At 43.6% G+C, this 19,003-nt stretch overlaps 1 protein-coding gene across 6 annotated transcripts in view; it reads left to right on the top strand.

Annotated features, from left to right (window-relative positions):
* Positions 1-19,003, top strand: part of CRACDL (CRACD like) — a 66,727-nt gene that overhangs the window by 27,080 nt on the left and 20,644 nt on the right. For all 6 annotated transcript variants that reach the window (XM_076359358.1, XM_076359340.1, XM_076359376.1 and 3 more), the window contains exons 2-5: positions 13,458-13,534; positions 14,916-15,078; positions 18,094-18,229; positions 18,592-18,756. In XM_076359358.1, coding sequence (XP_076215473.1) covers positions 13,468-13,534; positions 14,916-15,078; positions 18,094-18,229; positions 18,592-18,756 — 531 coding nt within the window. In that variant the 5' untranslated portion in view covers positions 13,458-13,467. The remainder of the gene's footprint in view (positions 1-13,457; positions 13,535-14,915; positions 15,079-18,093; positions 18,230-18,591; positions 18,757-19,003) is intronic.

Raw genomic sequence — 19,003 nt, 5'->3', positions numbered from 1 at the left:
GCTTTCCACTACGCCACGGGGTGCCATGGGGAGCTGGGCCCTGGACCAGAGAGGGCACTTCAGTCTGTGCCATTGGCTCCAGCAGAGCTGGACCAAGGGACAGGCCTGGAGCTGAGCACCACTTCTGTATGACAGACTCACTCTGGTCCCTACTCTGAGAGATGCCTCTTGGAGGACATCGGGAAAAGCATTTAATTCCTCCATACTTTTGTACTCATCTGTAAAATGCCGGTGCCAACAATTCTTTTCCCTCTTTGGAGAAGGATGGAGAGCCTTTTCAAGTTGTAGGCTGGTTATCATCCCAACATTGTATATGTATGGACTGGTTCAGCATAAATTTATCATGGTAGGCTTTGTAGTGGTATGAGTAGAAACAACTGTACCTTTTTGTAGTACAGTTTCTTGAAACACTATGATGTTCTCCAGAAAGTCCCATGTGACTTGAGGTCAGGGACAGGTGTGAATCTCAGGTCTTTCAGAGAGCCGCAAGAGCTGGCAGCTGCCTCTTCCACTCTCTTTTCTTCTCTCCATCTCCAAGTAAAGCGGCAGCATCATGGTAACGTCAGCGTCGTTCTCTAAACAGTGGCTGGCTTCCACCAGGCCAGTAATGCTCCCCTGCTGCAGTATGCATCCCCCCCATGTGCTCTCTGTAGGACTTTGCTTCTCAGTCCCTCCCTTCTCCTCCTGACTCCGTCGTACCCTGAACTGTCCGTATCCTCTAACAGCCAGCCTAGAGGCTCATCAGGGCTGTGCCCGGGCTACAGGTGTACTGGCTGCTCAGCTGGCTAGCAAGAGGAACAAGCAACTGCTTTCTTCCTGCTGTCGGCTTTCCTGCAGTGGGGACTCTGCACAATCACCAGTTTTCATAAAACTGGTAGGAGCTTCATAGCTTTGAGATGCGTCTCTCCATTGAACTCAGCTGAAAAGGACCAATGGCTTCAAAAGCGGTGGGGAAACGGGAAAATGGAGCAGGATAGACAGTGCAGTCACGTAAGTGTTGTTTCCTTAGGAAAGTAAACTTTAAGGAGGAGTAGCATCGTATAGTGATGTTTATCACCTGGCCTCCCGCACCAGTTTAAGATGAAAGCACTGTCAGGGCTGGATCCATCTGTTTTGCAGATGAGAGAGGATGCACGATCGGTATGACCCTGTGACTGGTAGCGTATTCTTCTGCTGCTCTGGATAGATAAGGAGCAGGAGCCCTCCCAGTGACTATATGTCCCTTACTGTTGTTATAAACACTGTCAGGGAAGGTTTAAACTCTTCAGTGCTGTCCTTTCTTGTACTTTCTCTGGTCCCCCTCCTCATTTTGTTCTGAACGTAACATTTTTGCATATAATCTTCTGAATATATGAGCACACATGCTCACTGTTACTTCTCCTGGACAAATTGGCACATGCAAATGCTTTCTACTTCCCAGTCCAAGGGAATGAGAGGGCCTGTGCAGGAGGTGTAGGGCGTGCTAGAGACTTGGCTCTGGACTTCTGACAAGGCAGCAGTAAAAACTATTAAGCTGCATTCAGGGTATCGACTTCCAAAAGTCTGCAAGTCTGAAGTGGCAACGGGAGGTGAAACGTGCAAAGTGACTTGCCAGAAGTTATTTTCACTGAGGTTATTGCTGCAGGGAAGGAGCGAAGGGGAAAACCAAGAATCTGAGCAAGTGGCAGTTATTTTCATTTGCTCATATCCTTCTTTTGGAGCACAGAGTGTGGTTTGGAGCACAGACCTGCAAGTATACGGGGAGAGAAGAGCTACAGGAAAATATCTCCTCTCTTTCAAACGCAAAATAACAAATATGTCCTGAATGGATATTAAGAATGAAAACTTTGCGCAGGTTATCCATGAATGTGAAACATGCGCTGCTATCAAGCAAGCCAAGCGGTTAAAGCCTCTTTGGTATGGAGGACGATGGCTAAAATATAGGTGCCCCTGATGACACCTTTCATGAGCAGCTCCTGGAAATCAACCTGCTTATGTTCTGGCTAGTCTCAGCTGGTAGGCTGGTGTATCTCTGCCTGGAAGGGCTCAGGCTTTTCTTAGAATATTTAATTAATTCTCTGTCATGAGGGAGTAAATGACAAAAAATGAGGGCTCTTACATTTGTGAAATGCTGATTGTGTTTTTCTTATAGATTGTGGAGGAAGGTTCTGAGCAAAGATGAAAGGACTCAGCAATGTCGTTTATTGTGGCGTGGTCAGCCTGTTCACGTAAGAAATTATTTGGGTTAGGAAGACTGTCCAACTTAACTGGGCTCCTACCTGAAACCCCTGCGGTAGTCATGTGTTGCTGTGACCTTGCATTAAAAATCTCGTGCTCTTTTTTCTGGAAGTGATCTGAGTGTTACTCAGATGGAGGAAAGAGAAAGGAGCCCATGGCTCATCTCTCTCCCATCTGGGTTCAAGAAAATGATTATCAATTGAAAGCCGAGAGGGACTAAATTAGGAAGGGTCAAAAGAGGCTAAATAAGGTCCTTCCCAATTAAAAGCCTGCCACATGTACCGCTTCAGAGCGAGCCTCGTACAACAGTTAGACAAGAGTCCGTTCAGCTTTGCATTTGGCCTGTGGGGTTTAACGCAACAGGAATGTGGAATGTGTTTACAAGGTAGCAGTTATTGCTGAAATATGTGAGCGCTGTTGCCTGGGGAAATTTCAGAGGATTGAGATTGCGCTGACAGTGGCTGTACCTCTTGGGCGATTCGTGTGGATGTTGAGGAAGAAACTGGCCTCTGAGTCTGCAGCCAGAGCCCTGCAGAGGGAATGCAGAGGAAGATGCTCCCCTTCTCCACCGCCTCCCGCTGCCCTCCCGCAGCTCCAGACGGCTCTCATTCTGTCCTCGCCGCTCCTTCATGCTAGGATGACCCAGGAGGGCAAACCGGTCCTCGGGCTGGAGACATGTCTTCTTGTTATCCCTGCATCCGAGGTGACTCCAGGTTAGCGCATGACTGCAGCCGGTTCGGCAGAACAGTGTGGGTTGAAACAAGGCAAAGCCAAGGGAGTGCTGAGGACTGAGGGCCCCTGATGGCACCTTTCATGAGCAGCTCCTGGAAATCAACCTGCTTGTGTTCTGGCTAGTCTCAGCTGGTAGGCTGGTGTATCTCTGCCTGGAAGGGCTCAGGCTTTTCTTAGAATATTTAATTAATTCTCTTTGCATTCCCTACGACCTTTCTTTTTTCTCTTCTTTCAGTATTCAGTATTAAAACTATTCTGCACATGGTGCATAGATGATCACAATGATTACTTAATCTCTCCAGCATAGGAATTCCCAAGGAAGCCAGTAAAGCCCAGCTTAATCTCTTTATTTCATGCACTTTCCTCATTACTTGTGTTTGGCCAAACCGGACAGTATTTTTCATCACATTAATGGCAAAATATTTGGAAGTAGGCCTGAGATACGGCTATATTCTGTGTTCAGATGAGCATGACATTTGAAAAGATTTGTCATTAGCTTTTAAAGAAACTTAATAAAACAGTTGAAATGACACTGTTGAGTATACCACACATTATGCAGCTGAGAGTAAATACTCCATGCAGTATAGGTGGGCTCAAAAAGGATGAAAATTGGGCCACATTCAGCTCTGATGTTAGCAATTGCCTTCATTGTCTGGTTAACTTGGCCCACTGAGTTTTCTTCAGAATAGCAGATAAAGCTGAATAAGGATCTCATTCTGGGTAGTGCTAAACACTTTCTGCATCTTAAACTCCCATTAACCTCTCTCTGCACTGTACAAGAACACGCTTACATTAGGCTAATTGATGGGGCAGCAGGTGTAAGTGCGCCGTTTCTCAGGGCTTGCTGTGGTTCCAGGTGAGTCTTATTCTTTCTTTGCCACAAAGTAAGTGTGTGTGTGTGCATAGGTATATAGACAATTTATTGTATTCATGGTTCCAAAAAGCAAGGAAGGATCAATGAAAGCCCTGTTATGTTTCCTTGAATTTAAAGGCATTGAGACCTTATAACAACATTGATATTTCTACTCGTTCTGAATACCAAAAGACCTGGTATAAGTATTTTTGTGAAATAACTTCAGGAATGTTCCCAGTGCTGAATTCAAGAATAATTGCAATTGCGACATGTAGAATCAAATGTAATTTTCTTCTAACTAAAGCAAGACATTTTACTTTCTTTTCTATTGCTTTTCAAGGAGAGGCACAGTGAATTTTTAATACTTTCCTGACCCTTGACTCTGAGTGACGTTAGCCTGCTATTGTACAAGAAAGATTAGCTTCTTCAGAACATTATTAGCCAAAGTACTCTACGTGAACACTTGATATTATTTAAGTTCAAAATACAGATTGTGCTTCTGTCAGTAAAGGTGGCTGATACAAGCCTAAAACTCTGGTAGTATGTTGAGCTGTTTGTGCTCCTAAATATAGCAGAGGATCTCTGTTAGGGAGCTGGCCGGGGAAGGTCTTGTGTCTTTGTGTTAAACAGCTATGTCTTTATTATCCCTGCGTGCTGAGAAAGAAGAAGGAGAGCCAATGTGGCTTTATTACTCTAACAGGTCTTTTAATAATAATGCTTTCCATGTTGGTAGACTAGATCTCCTGGCCCTTCTATTAAATCACAAAAAATAGAGAACTGAAAGCAAGAAGGAAGGGGTTACTCCATAGGAATAAGACATTTCACATGAGTTTGCTTTATTCTTTTGCCAGTGTAAACTCCCCCCCCCCCCTTTTAATTCTTTTATATAGTTGTTTGGTTTGGTTTGCTTTGTTGTTGGGTTTTTTTGTTTAAAGAAAGCATGCAAGCTAAGGCTTTTCCCGTGAATGAAATATGACCTTTGACAAGGTGTATACCCCCAAGTTACTGAGCTCTATCAGGGAAGCAGAGTTCCCTGCACCCTTCCGGGGGACAGCCTATTCCCTGCACTATCCAGGACATCAGACCGGACAATCCTGCTGGTGCCTTCTGACCTCTTATGTTTGTGTGTTCTGTTGCAATGCACTTTTTTAAAAACAAAAAGCTCACTCTTCAAAAGCTGCTTGGGAGGAAAGTTTATTTTATGGAGTGTTTCTCATTTCTCTCCAAAATGATGGGGGAAGGAGGGTCTATCAATTCTTGAAAAAAACAGGTAGAGAGAGCAGGGTTCCCCCCCCCCGTCCCTTGGAAATGTGTTGTGCTTGTAATAGAGAAAGGAATGTGCTGTTGGCAGGGGCATGGCAGAAGGGCTGGTCAGGATCCGACAGGAGAATCTGCACAGCCTTTGGAATAAACAGGGACAGATGCACCAGGGAGGAGTTTGGGCGGGTCAGGTGAAGGAAGACACACACTGCCCAAGGGCAGCAAAAGAAGCAAGTGGAAACAACTGAACACCCAGAAAACCCATTGAAAGGCTTGGGAAAATGCACCTGCTGCCTCTTCTGCTTTTCCTGTCGTAGCTCGTGAAGTCCAAGATGCTGGTCATGGCAGGTCTCGCCCTGTTCGCACAAAGGCTCAGAAGGGGAGCCCATGCAGTGAGCTGTATCCTATCTCCCCTCTCCCATCTTCCTTTTAGCAGGTATTTTATTACTTGAGCTCCCTTGATGTCTCTTCTATCAGTGATCACAGGGTCATCAGGCACCACCTTATGTTTACACAGTATGCAACAGGGGATTTGAGTGATAGATGTGAGTACTGCAAAGGGAAGGGCTGGTGCAGAGAGATAGTAGCGTGTCAGTAGTTATATGTAGCTGGTCCCTGTACCACAGCTTGCTATTCCTCCACCTCCACTGGTGCTGGAGGTGGAGGAATAGCAAACTCTGGCACAAGGAGCAGCATTGGAAGAGATTATGTGTTGGTGCAACTAACTTTTGTTAGTCATTTCTGAGAGAAAGGGCAAATCACTCACAGCTAGCTCTGTTCATTTTGACAGCGACTGGGAAGAGGATGGGAAGATCCCTAAAAGGCAGAGTTTTAAAGAGGAGGGCATTGACTTTGTGTTCAGGCTAGGTGCTGTCACCTGGATGCCAGCCTAGGACCCACGCAGCCAGGGAGAGGATGCTGGTAGCAAAGCTACTGGCAGCCAGCCTTGCTCAGAGCATGAGGGGTGGCACACAGGCTCTCACCACACCATCGTGGTTGCGCAATATACGGATTTTCTAATAACATGAGAGCATGCTACAAGGGTAGCACTAGCTGGAGAAAAATGTCAGCCACAGCAAAGAAACAAAACCTTTTATTAACCAATAATGCAGATAAGAAAAGATGGGGAAGGTGTACCAGGTTCAGTGTGAGACTGATGAAGATGGATAATAAGCTATCATGTTTTAGACAGCAAACCATTTCTGAGAATACCACATTTTGAAGATGATGTCCCCATGGACATCAGTCAGCATAAACAAGTAGGTGCTAACGGTATCCGCACTAAATTATTAAAACAATCAGAGAACACATGAAGCCAGAGACTTTGCAAAGTAATACTTTTTGTTTACTGATTCAAAACATTTGAACAAAATGGAAGGAGGAGATCGTCTGCCCAACTTTAAAACAAAAGGCAAAGTTGTATACAAAAAGTGACAGGGTGTTTTTCTTCTTGGTTTGGCATGAAGTTTATCTTTGATATTTTATATAGACGTGGTAGAGGAAAACAGTGCAGTTTTCTCAGGAAATCTCTCTTCTCTGGGTAAATTATTTTTAATAATTCAAAAAGGATGGGGACACAGCTAGAATATGTACAGATCCTGTATAGGTGCTGAACATATGGTAGAAAGGCAGGGTTGGCCCTTCAGTCACAGTGCTGGGACTCCGGATAAAGCTCCTAGGATGGCTGTGTGTATGTAAGCATGTACTCAGGTGCATTTGTTCATTTGATTTAAAAATTGGAGGCCGAATAAAAAGTGATATCTGTACTCCTTTGACATAAAGAGAGGTCTGGAGCAGGCAGATGTATGGCTTTGGAAATGATGTTGCAGTTGTTATATCTTCTGTCCCTTTATGTGAGCTTTTTGGATGTGTTTATACAAACTAATTGGATTCCCAGAGACCTGCATCTCACTCATGTGGACACTCCTAATACCTGGGCTCCTTGTGTGCCATGCTACCTCAGGGGGAGCACTTCACTGTGCTTCCAAGACCTCCTCTTGCAGAAGGGGGAGTAGAGAGGAGAGGTTTATCTTAGTAACATAAGCTCAAGATGATGGGTGACTTCTGGAAAGGTTTTTATAATTGGGCACGCTGTGAGAGATTTAGTTTTGGCTAGGCTCAGGCGTTATCGCTTGGGAGGACTGAAAGTGGTTTGAGAGCTTGAAAGGGGGGGTGATGTTGGGATCTCTGTTAGCAGGAGAAGGTCTGAGCAGAGAGGCGTGTTGAACGCGGGGTTTCTTGCACTGGGCGAATACCTCCCCATCACAAGCTCCTTACCCTGCTCTCCTACACTTCCTTCTAGCACACCCTGCTGCGCAATGTCTTCAGCAGACGGTCTCCCCGAGTTGCAGGGATAAACCTTTTTTCTTGGGAGGCAGGTGATCACGACACGCTTTTGGACCTGTGCTATGCCAAGGCTGGATGCCATAGTGGCATCCTGGAGCTGTGTCTGGATGGTGCTCTCACTAATCTGCGTGCCGGAGAGCTGGAGCATCTCCAGAGGTGTGAAAGCTCTGCTGATGTGCCTGCTGCTGGCGGGGGATCGCAGCAGGCGCCCTGGGCTTGCTCCCTCTGGAAACTTCAAGCTGTCCCTTTTCTGCGGTCCACGTGACAGGAGAAGGGGTTTCATGGCCGACGGATGGTGCCTTCATTTCAGGTCTGAGCCCTCACAGAGGGGATGGGTGAGGAAAAGCTGCCTCAGTCTTCACCTCTGGTATTTCGGATGTGTTTGGTTCAGTTACTACCTCAGCTAGAGGAGTCTTTCTGAGTATTTGGGTTTTCTTTATATCCCCAGAATCCCTGCATTTTCATTCCCAAATCCACAAGGCTGTGTAGTACCAGTAGGAATTTTAGTGTGCATCATGATATCAGAGAGACAAAAGGGCAGGTCTTCCTCTCATATGAAATAATTTCCCTAAATTTGGATTTTTTTAAATCACTTTAAGTCCTGGTGTTTCTTTGCCTACTAGAAATAGAATATTCTTACACAACACAGGAATAAAAGGTGTAAATTGCTGTTGTTCAGTTCAGCTGTGATTTTTTGGATACACGCTTTTGAATGTACTGACATTTGGGATGGATAGGAAGGGGAATAAACACCCGTTGTGTTGTCATATTCCCTCTCTATTCTCTGCACTCACAGAGTCTCAGCTGTATTTGTTGTATCTTAGCTCATCTAGAAAGGGCATGGGAAGGAAGAAGGAAAGTGGAAAAAAAATCTCTGCTGGGAAAAGTCCAATATAGAAAAAATACTGTTAGAAGCTTGGGTAATATTTATCAATTTATCATCAGACATTTTGGGCTTATAAAATCTCATAATAAATTGATAAACCAGGTATCTCTAGTATTCCGCCGTGAAAAGAACCACACATAAAATGCAAAGGAAAAAAAAAAAGAAGAGAAAAGAGTACGACTGCCAGCAGCGTGGTAAATCTTGCCCTTGCTAACGGAGGAGAAGTGCTGCAGACTGCTTCTCTAGGATGCGAATCCTGCTGAGTCTTCAGATCACAGGGTGATTTAATTTAGTGATGGACTTCAGCAGATCCTTGGGGAAACTGGAAATGAGAAAGCTCAGCAGCCCCACTCCGCAGCCGAGCCTCCAGATCCAAGCATAAGTGCTCACTGAATACTACCCGTGCTGGTGGGTGCCGATTCAAAGCTGCTGGATTTTGGCAGCATTTCATTGCAGAGCTATTAAACTTGCAGGCCATCATAGATTATAAGCAAAGCTTTGAGGAGGATAAAATTTAGCTCCAGAGCAAACAATCAAATCTCTGTCAGGGAAGTGACAAGCAGTTATAGTCATACCAAGGGTAAACTTTGTCTTCTGTTTTTTTTTTTTCTCAAGTATCATGTTTTAATCGAATCTTTCGTATGATGAATGTATTAATACCGGAGGGTTTGTTACAGACGCTGAGGAAGAAGCTTGAAAGATTGAAAACCTGCCTAAAGATATTGTTAAAATAGGTTATACTAAAGGAAAAATGGGAGATATAGATAGAACAGTTCTCCAAGTTCATGTATTTGGGAAAGAAAATAGAGTTATCTTGTGATGGGTGGTGAGCAGGTGAAAACTGGTGTTTCTCTAACAGCGTTCACTGAAGGAAGAGTTTAAAAGGAAAACCAACTTTCTTCCACATCAATAAAAATGTCATCATAAATTTTAAGGTAGAAATGAATGTGATTGCCTACAGCTAGGTTCGGTGAGACCCTAAGCGGGGCAGCACCCTGCTTGCAGAGCGGTGCAGAGGGATCTCTGGATGCTCAGTGGGGGCCAGTATCTCTTCGTGCTGTATTGGAATATTGCTCCAGTGGAAACCGTCATTCGGCAAAATACTCAAGGAAATGGCTAAGTCTCAGCTTCAGTATTTACTTAAAATCAAGGTTTGCTAAAAAACAGTCTGTTGACTTTCGAGCATATTTCTGAAAACCTGGCCTGTAGGGTTGACTCCACATTCTTTTCAGCTATCTTATCCTGCTCGTCTGGACAGAACAACTCCCTCAACAACAGGTCAGCATCGTCCCAGGATGGATCATATACCAAAAAAATAATAGAAAATAATGGTGCACATCGACCTGCATCTTCCCTTAACCTGGGCATTTGATTTCCCCACATAACCAAATCCCCGGGGTTCCGGGGGTGATGGATGTATGCATGTAACACTGGAGGTGGGGGAGGAACATTTCACATACACATAGACGCACAACCCCACCGCTGGCTGCATTGTAAGAGGATTAGGGATAACATTAGAAACCACAGGGTAAAGCCCAGGAGAAGCAGTGGGGACAGCAGAGGCAACTGGGGCGGGAGTCAACAAGCGATGCTGAGGGAGGAGTATAGGGTGGTGCAGAGACCGGCTCTGCAGGGGCCTCGGTTAAATTACTCACAATTGCTGCAGCTGAAGTTCTTCCTCGAGGTTTTCGTACTCGTTTTCAACCATCCTCTTTATGGTGGTCATATGCACAATTATCCCATACATACCAATAATCCATTTGCTGAGGTTTTTAATTTTCCAAAATTTTCTGGAGCGTAGCCACTTTTTTAAATTTGAAGGATCCTTTGCGGGGCCATACCCCTGCTCCTCTAAGTGCTGGACAGTTTTTCTTACACAATGCTATTGCTCGTTTTTTCAATAGACCTGCAGTACCATCTATTTTCCTCCAATTTTCTAGTACCTCAGCTGAGGGCATCCCCTTCTCTATGCCGGGTACGTTCCCCATATCTGTATGCCAAATTCATGTGCCTTACGCTGATCAGGCTGTACACACTTCTCCTAGCACGCTTCCGAGATGGGACTCAAACACATTCGGACCCAAAATACTTAGAGTGTCCTTCGGAGGTGGGACTCCAACCCACTCAGACTTCCGAGGTGGGACTCAATCCCACTCGGACCCAGAATACCTAGAATTTAGTAGCGGAATTTTAACACTCACCGGTCCGTGCCTCCTATCCCCAAAGTTCCCAGGTGAACTCACCCGATGCCGGCAGTTGGACGTTTGGAGACAAGAGGGGCTGACGGTGGTTGCCTAGAGTCCCATCTGGGTCGCCAAACTATTACGGAAATTACACATGCCAGCCACCATAACAGGGTTCCGCTGAATCAATAAGCCGCAAGAGAGATTCCTCTATAAAAGTACTTTTTATTAATAGCGCTACAGCTCGAGCTGGTGCCTCTGAAGAGGGACCTTGAACAAAGAAATCCCTGGGCAATTACACCCTTACAATCTAAATTCCCCACCCCTCATGTGACAGTTCGGACCAGTAATAATATTAGGGTCTGGGGTCTTCCCGTTCTTCATTGGGTCCTTTCATTGTCTCCAGGCAAGCCGTTTCTTTTCTTATCTCTAAGGTTGCAGCTTCTGTTAATGAATGTAGCTTCCTTATCTTCTGGCTTGAACCAGCTCTGGGGCCTTCTTTTACTTGACTAGGTAAAAGTTCAACATATCTAGGTGAAAGTTCACAGCTTGCAGCCTAAGGCTTCAGCAAATTTAGCTACTAACACTAAGCAAATTATGCTAGACAAGTTCTGTATAAGTAGTATACCAAATCGCACTACACTGGCCAAGGACCTGGCTCCTTCTCACAAGCCAGCGCTCCAGCCCTGCGCCTCGTGCTGCGCCCTTGCAAGAGACATCCCCAAAAGCACAGTGGTGGCAGGCTGCCTTCCCCAGGTCTTGGGCACCTTTTGGAAAGACACGCTAATTCTTAAAATAACCTTAGAAAACAGCAAAAACGTGGCAGACCTGAAAAATGGCCGCGTGAGGTCAGAAGGGGAGCGAGGACCTCGCTTCAAGACGTGTGGCTGGCAAGGAGAGAGCTCATTGACGTTCAGTGTCCTTCTGTTTCCCCTAAGTGAGGAGATGTATGCTGCACACCTGGTCACGTATTACTGTCCCCAAATATTTGGCGCACCCAGTGGAAACACTCTTCGTGACCTCGGATGTCACAAATCAGTCACACAAATCTTCTCTGACGTTATGATGGAGCTAATTTTTTTTAATAGTTTTTATTCTCTAGAAAATTGGCTTTTGAGGTTTGGGATGGGACAACACCACATTTCTGGTTTGTCAGAAATCTAATATCTGCTTGAATTTTGCCAGAGGGAATGTGTTTATACTTGCCTGCGTGTTTCAAACTAACATTTCCATTATGTAGGTATTTATCCCCCGGTGGCTTTGCTATTCAAAACTAGTGAAGTATGGCATGTAAACATTTGGATAAAAAAAATACACCCTCACCTGAGTGCAGCTGGATGCAGCGGAGCTATGCCAGTGGGTCACAGCTGGGGATCTGAGTTATGGCATCCATAATTTATATAGAGACTGTAGGATCCCACCTCTGGATGCATGCAGCTTATAGATGCTACAGGGCATGCATATAACAGCTGAGGCTTTAAAGGTATTGATTTGCACTCCTGCCATTGCTATCGCAACATGACAGCGCAAATCTGAGACACCCCGAGCCTGTTTAATAATTGACTAGATATGCCACAGCCCACAATACATATTTATCTGTCACCTCCCAGCAGGCATTTACTTTAAAAATATATGTATCATCATCCACGTCTGTTCTTTTCTAGGGCCGGTTCCTTACTAATTCTCCCTACGTAAGGCAGATGCCCTGGACCAAAAGTTGCTCACCCTCGTGTTTGTGTTTAAGTCTGACTTGATTTCCCGATGGGTGGTGGCTTGGGGGTGTTTTACAACCAGCATGCGGGTCCGGCTGGCGGGGGAGCCCCGGAGCCGCTGGGCAGCAGAAGTGCCTTTGCTGCGGCTGTCGTGCAGCCGTTCGTCACGGCCCGGCTCAAGCGCTTGCTGATGGTTCAGGTGGCGCGTTGTGTTTTAGACTTGAGTAATAAATGTTTCATTTCCATTTCGCTAACTCTTTGAATTTACGAGCCTCATTACTTAAGTCTGCTGGTACTTCGGGGGATCAAAATAGCCACAGTGTACTCGCCCTGCCATCCAGGTGGTGGCGTGAGCGTCTGTCACCATTACAGCCCAAAGAGTTACTCTGCAGCATTTAACTCACCATCCAGTCAATGGCATCCATGACTTTATTCTGCCTTGACCATGAAATTATGGCTCTCCAGATGAAGAAAAGAGAGCACAGACAGACTACTGCTCTGAAAATGCATTTTACATTACAGATATTCTGTCCTCGGGCTTGTACAATTTTGGAAATACTTTTTAATTTAGGAACCTTAATGAGCAAAGTGATATTTCGCTTCCAAAAAGCAGAGAGAAGAAAAGAAGAAAAACAACTGTTTTAATTTTACTTGTATTTTTCTGTTGTCTATACGAACAAAGGAATAAAGAGAGTCGTTACCTTTTCACAAGTTGCTTAAAAAAGAAGAAAAACTAGAATCCATAGAATACTTCAAATTGGATATAAATAAAAGAAAAATACGTGCGATTCTTTACTAACGTTACTTGTACATGTTACCCAAATGCTGTAATTATCACAAAGACATTTTGTCTGTGATCCTGAATAGGTGCAAAGAGAAAGATTCAGAGAAGCCCACCTCCTCTGATGCATGCTTTTAGAAGCATTCAAGAATCTCATGAAACTCAGTTTTCAGTCAGGAGAGGCTAGTTGGTTAACTAAACCATAATGTACTATTGTCTTATGAAAGTGGAAATATTCTATGGAATTTATTGTACCTTAGACTAATAAGCTTCATCCTATGGGAAATTTTTATATTTTATGTATAATTATATATAGATATAATACATATATTTAGACATATATTGTCTATGTATATAGATATAAAAGCATACACATATTATTGTGTATTTTTATATTTTAGTAACTTGCCTGTAGGTATGTATACATATATATAGTGAAGTACTGTTTTTTTGTTGATATGACTGACACTTTTTCTACCTCCTTTAGTGACTGTCACATGAGTTCCTCAAGGATAATGGACCCTAAGGTGCGAGAGACTGAAGGAGATGAAGAGGACAATTCAGGTAGAATTGCTCCCTTCCCCAGTGAATGACAAGTGCTGTGACTTCTTGCGCTTCAATGCCTTAGCTCTATCACAGAAGTGAATCTGTTTGTTTAGACAATGCATTCTCCCTTTCTCTCCTCCTGTCTCCAAGAGCTGTTATATTTTTGACATTTTCAAAGGCTTGAAATAAGACTTTTCTAGCATCTTGTGACAAAGTTAACTTTTTTACCCAACAAGATCCAACGGTAAGTGAAACGCTGACAGGGATGCCTCGCAGTGCTGTCATGCCAATTTATTTGGGACAGGCACAAGTTGTTAGGATGTCTTGTGCAAAACTCTGATTTCATTTCAAGTAGTTTCCTTCACGGAGCTTGCAACTGATCCTAATTCAGGTCTTTTCTTACTGAGCAGACTCGCATTGCTTTTCACGATTATTGCTTGGTTTCTAGTTTAATACTTTGTGATCCAGAGTCTCGTAATTAGCATTAAAAATATTCTGGGATGTATTATAAAACTGACATTATAAAAGCATTAGCTTCCTGACACTGCACATTCCACCTAAGTAAGCCTCTTCTACATCTAAATTGGTTTTGGTAATAACATTGTCCTTATCATCACTATTTAGCTGGCTGAACAAAGGCAGTGGGTTTCCAAGTTGTAATTTCTTCTCTATATCCCAGGCTGTTAATACCAAAGTTTTTCTTCACAGTCTAATTATATCAAGAGGCAAGTGGAAACTCTATTAGGAAAGATCCTACACTGTAGGTTATTTCTTATGTGTCATAAACATTGAAATCCATTCTCCAAAATAATAGTAATTTCATGCTATCAGTATAGTCTCGAAAGACGTTAATGCAAGAGCGGACTGTGTTGCCTCTTCCAGGAAAAAAATCCACTTATGAATTATAGAATCATTGAGGTTGGAAAAGACCTCTAAGATCATCGAGTCCAACCGTCAACCCAACACCACCATGTCCACTAAACCATGTCCCTAAGCGCCTCATCTACACGTCTTTTAAATACCTCCAGGGATGGGGACTCCACCACTTCCCTGGGCAGCCTGTTCCAATGTTTCACCACTCTTTCAGTAAAGAAATTTTTCCTTACATCCAATCTAAACCTCCCCTGCCGCAACTTGAGGCCATTTCCTCTCGTCCTATCACTTGTTACTTCGGAGAAAAGACCAACACCCACCTCGCTACAACCTCCTTTCAGGGAGTTGTAGAGAGCGATGAGGTCTCCCCTCAGCCTCCTTTTCTCCAGGCTAAACAGTCCCAGTTCCCTCAGCCGCTCCTCATAAGACTTGTTCTCCAGAAATGAAGAAATTATAAGGGAATTATTACTGTTCAAAAAACTTGCAAATGCTGCTGGTTGCATCTTCTTTGTGTTTCTTCACTTAGGAAAGAAAAAATCAAAGTTCAAATCTTTCAAAAAGTTTTTTGGTAAAAAGAAAAGGAAAGAAACATCTTCTGGGAGCAGCACTCTGAAGCTATTCCAGTCAACAAGCGACGTTGCAGCCTCACATGACATGCACGTTAATTATGATTCTGAAGACAAACTCGAGTAAGTCTTTGGACTGTGGCTGTTAAACAAATACAGAGCTGCTACCATGTTTATAGATTAAAGACACCCCAAAATTGCCTCCTCCTCTTGTTCAGAATGCTGCATTCTCAAACAGTTTGCTTTTTTTGGGAAAGTACAAATTAAAATGGCTATGCAAGGCAAATCACAAGGGAATTCGATGGGGTACAGCAAGAAACAATAACTAAAAATGCTTTCATTTAATCATAAATAAGCCTTGGGTTATCATAGAATCATAGAATCATTGAGGTTGGAAAAGACCTCTAAGATCATCGAGTCCAACCGTCGACCCAACACCACCACCCACTAAACCATGTCCCTATATCGTTTCAAAAGAATATAATTCCCAGCTTCAAAAATGAATTAGGTACTCAGCTTATATCTTATCAGAAGAGCCTTACACCTCTAAGGTTTATCTCCTAATGTTTGTTACAGAAATTTAGATGCCTAACCATTTACGCCAGGTTTTGAAAGCAAGGAAGGGATGAGGGGGTGACTGCAACTGAAATCAGCAGGAACCAGAGGCTGTGAAGCCTTTATTTCCTCTGTACACATGGGATTCATCTGACCGAGGGACAAATGTCTGCATCTGAGTTAGTCACCAGCTGCCTTTTGTAATCAGCAGAGAGAAGTCAGCATTACTAAGAAAGCTCGTATCATTCTTGTGTAGACATCTGAAGTTGTTCAGATGAACCAGCCTCTAGAAGTGCCTATTTCTAGAGAGCTGGGGTGACCAGCTCCTATGTAGCTACCTGTGGTTTAACATCTGAAGTTAGGCCAGATGAATCCCAGCCTGTGTATCTGTCTGCCTCTGAAAATCCTGTCTTCATTCAGGCGTTGCCAAAAATGTTACCCACTACTGAAAGATAACCCTGAGAAACCCAGTCTAAAGTTCCAATGTGTTCCTGGATAGAGAGATGGACTGAAGAGCCCCTTGGCTCCCTAAAAAGCAAGTCCTTGCATTGGTGGATGTCGCGCCTCTCAGAACAAGTGTCCTGATTCTCAGGCGAGAGATGCTGCTGTGCCCAGGGACGGGGAAGGACAAACCATCCCGGCCATTTAAAACGCCATTATACGATGTGGCCACCAGGCAGCGCCAAACAACCAAAAGAAATTATTAACAATTTTTTTTTTTTTCTTTTGTGGCCTTGGCAACAGTAATATTAGTCCAGCTTGAAGCTCCAGGAGTTCCGGGCTGGCAGCACCGGGTCTAACAGTGGGCTATAGTGGTGTTGTTCAACAACATATTTTTAAGACATGGATGGTCAGATTTTCTCTCCCTCGTGCATGACTCAACAAGGTCGTGTCGAGTGGGACCGATCTTTGGGTGTTTTGGCCATGTTCCTGTGCTGTTACTTGCAAGGTTGTTACATTATTGTTTCTTAATATTTGTTTAACAAAGACCAGGAAATTCCTTGAAAGGAAGGAAAATTAATTCGAGCACTCGTAATCTGAGGACACATCTAGGGTAGCTCCACTACGCATCCGAGAGGTGTGCGTCTGCTAGAAAGAGAAAGCAAAGGTAGCATGCTGGGATAAATGTGCACATGCAACAGCACTGCTTATCTGGCCGCTGTTGCAGTCTTTGTAAAATGTCAGTGTGTTGAGCAACCATCGCAGCCCTGACTGGCACGCACTTTGCAAATTGCTATAGATCGGTCTGACCCTGGATGCATTGCAGAGATCACATTTTCACTTAGATAAATTGTTCTTCTAATGTCTCTACCGCATTAAGCAGAAACAGCAGGCTTTCCTTCCTTCTGCAGCAGGAATACAGATCAACTTTTTCCTGCTATTGTTTTATCAAATGTATTTATAGCAGCCTTTACAAGGAAAATGTTACTTTCTGCCACGTTTGTTTATGTTCCTGAATGTTCCTATGACAGTATCTAAGATCCAAAAATACACAGTTCTCCTCCTTTTTTTTCTTTTTTTTTGTCTCTAGAGTTCCTGCTCAATTAACTTGATAGTTACATGAACCCAAACAGTTCTGTATTCTGTACTCTGCTTTGCCATTTCATAGCTGTCTTATTTAAAACATTTAAAAGGAGGGAGTCCTAGAAGAAATGCCACGTGCACGCGTTTCTGGTCCCTGCTCAGTTAGGCTATGCGCTAACCTGAGGAAAATGAGCACAAGAGACCTCCTAGCAGCTAGCTGTCTGTCCGTGGGTCTCCTGTACCATTCCCATGAGGAAACAAGGTGTTCATGCTCCACCTGTAACATTTGCAAAAGAAGTTACATGCAACATGCATCAAAAGTAGGAAACAGAATATGAGAGAAGCTACCCACGAAGCATCTCCTGCTTCCTTTCACCAGCCCACAAAGAGTGTCCATGAAAAAATGTGTCCCCCAGGCTCGTAAGGGAAAATCCCAGGGATCTTGATATAGAGCACAGGACCTTGTAAGCATCTTGTAAGGATTTATGCAAATGATTCTATGTGAGAACTATGTTGCCTGGAATATTTTTTCTTAATGACCTGCATGGCAGAGATACATCAAATGCTGTACCACACTTAAATAGTAAAAGGTACTTATTCTTCCTATGGTAATAGTCAATCGTTTGCAAGACACGTTCTTACATTAGCGAGAAGTTAGTCCATCTCAGGTGCAGGCTCATTTATGTGAACTCCCTTCGTTTTGCACCTGGGCTTGCCAGCGGCACTGTCAGGCCACCCAGCTGCTGCCTTCCAGCCAAGGGGCAGTAGCTTTTCCATAAGATATAACTCAATTGCTGGGGTTAAACTGTCTTTAACCTTGATTCAGTTTGTTATCGTGACAGATAACAGCATTTGCAAATTTTTGTTTGGTTTTTAAAGGTGTTACCTAGATTAGCCTGAATGACCGTGTCGTATTCATGGCGAAGTCTGGAATCGCGTGTGTGATGTGTGCTGCGCACACCTGTCTCCCACTCCATGTTCAACAGACCACCTGAGTTAAGAGTGATAGGACTGGCAAAAAAGTCTGCATGTTTTCACTCATTTGTTATATTATTCTAGGACACATAAAGGCATTATGGGAAGCAGAGCTTTGTCACATGACAGCATTTTCATCCCTGAGACTGGGCAAGAGCCTGCAAGGCCAGTAAGAGTGTTTTCTCAAGAAAACGTTTCTGATCGGATTAGAGCTTTACAGGTAATTTACACAGCATAATTTTTTCAAATGCAGGAGGTGGAATGTCTTTCCAGGCTTGATTTTTTTGGATCATATTTGTGGTTGAACATTTGATTAGTAAGTAATATCTGTCTGCAGCTTACATTAAATGTCGCATTTGTTAATTGGACAGCAGTATCATATCTTGGTTCTACTTAAATGATAGTTGAAAAACAGATAGGTTGTTTGGCTCCCTAAGAGAACGTCTAAAGTGAGATGTCCTGTGCTCTGAATCATTCAATTGTGAAGTTAAAATAAAGGTAATTGATTGACCTGAGCTAAAAAATGTACTGGGGAAACCTCCATCACTATCACATGCTAATGTATTTTATGCCACGCTGAAGTTGAAACTCCAGCCTACCATGAAATTGGGACCTCCGCCTCCATTTGGACTTTATGCGAAGCGAACAGAGGATGCTGGGACCAGTTCTGAAGATGATGGATTACCCAGGAGCCCTCCAGAAATGTCTTTGCTCCATGAAAATCTAAACTCAGACACAACAACAAGAGTGAGTAGTTCTGGTGTTGACTTGTTTTACCTATGTGTGGAAGGCAGAATAAGTTACTTGGTTTGCTATATGTATCACTACTTTATGCCTGAAATACCTTACTCAAAATGGGAAAATGCTATCTCTCTGTATAAACAGCTACTTAGAATCTCTGTTCCTGTTAAAATATAAATATCATGCCAGAAAATGCAGAACTAGGAAGGAGGGGATGTGTTTGTGTGTGTGCATGGGGATGCTGGGTTTTTTT

The sequence above is a fragment of the Aptenodytes patagonicus genome, chromosome 1, assembly GCF_965638725.1.
Source record: "Aptenodytes patagonicus chromosome 1, bAptPat1.pri.cur, whole genome shotgun sequence".
Lineage (NCBI taxonomy): Eukaryota > Metazoa > Chordata > Aves > Sphenisciformes > Spheniscidae > Aptenodytes > Aptenodytes patagonicus.
The sequence above is the reverse complement of the archived record's forward strand: the minus strand, read 5'-3'. Positions and strand labels throughout refer to the sequence as shown.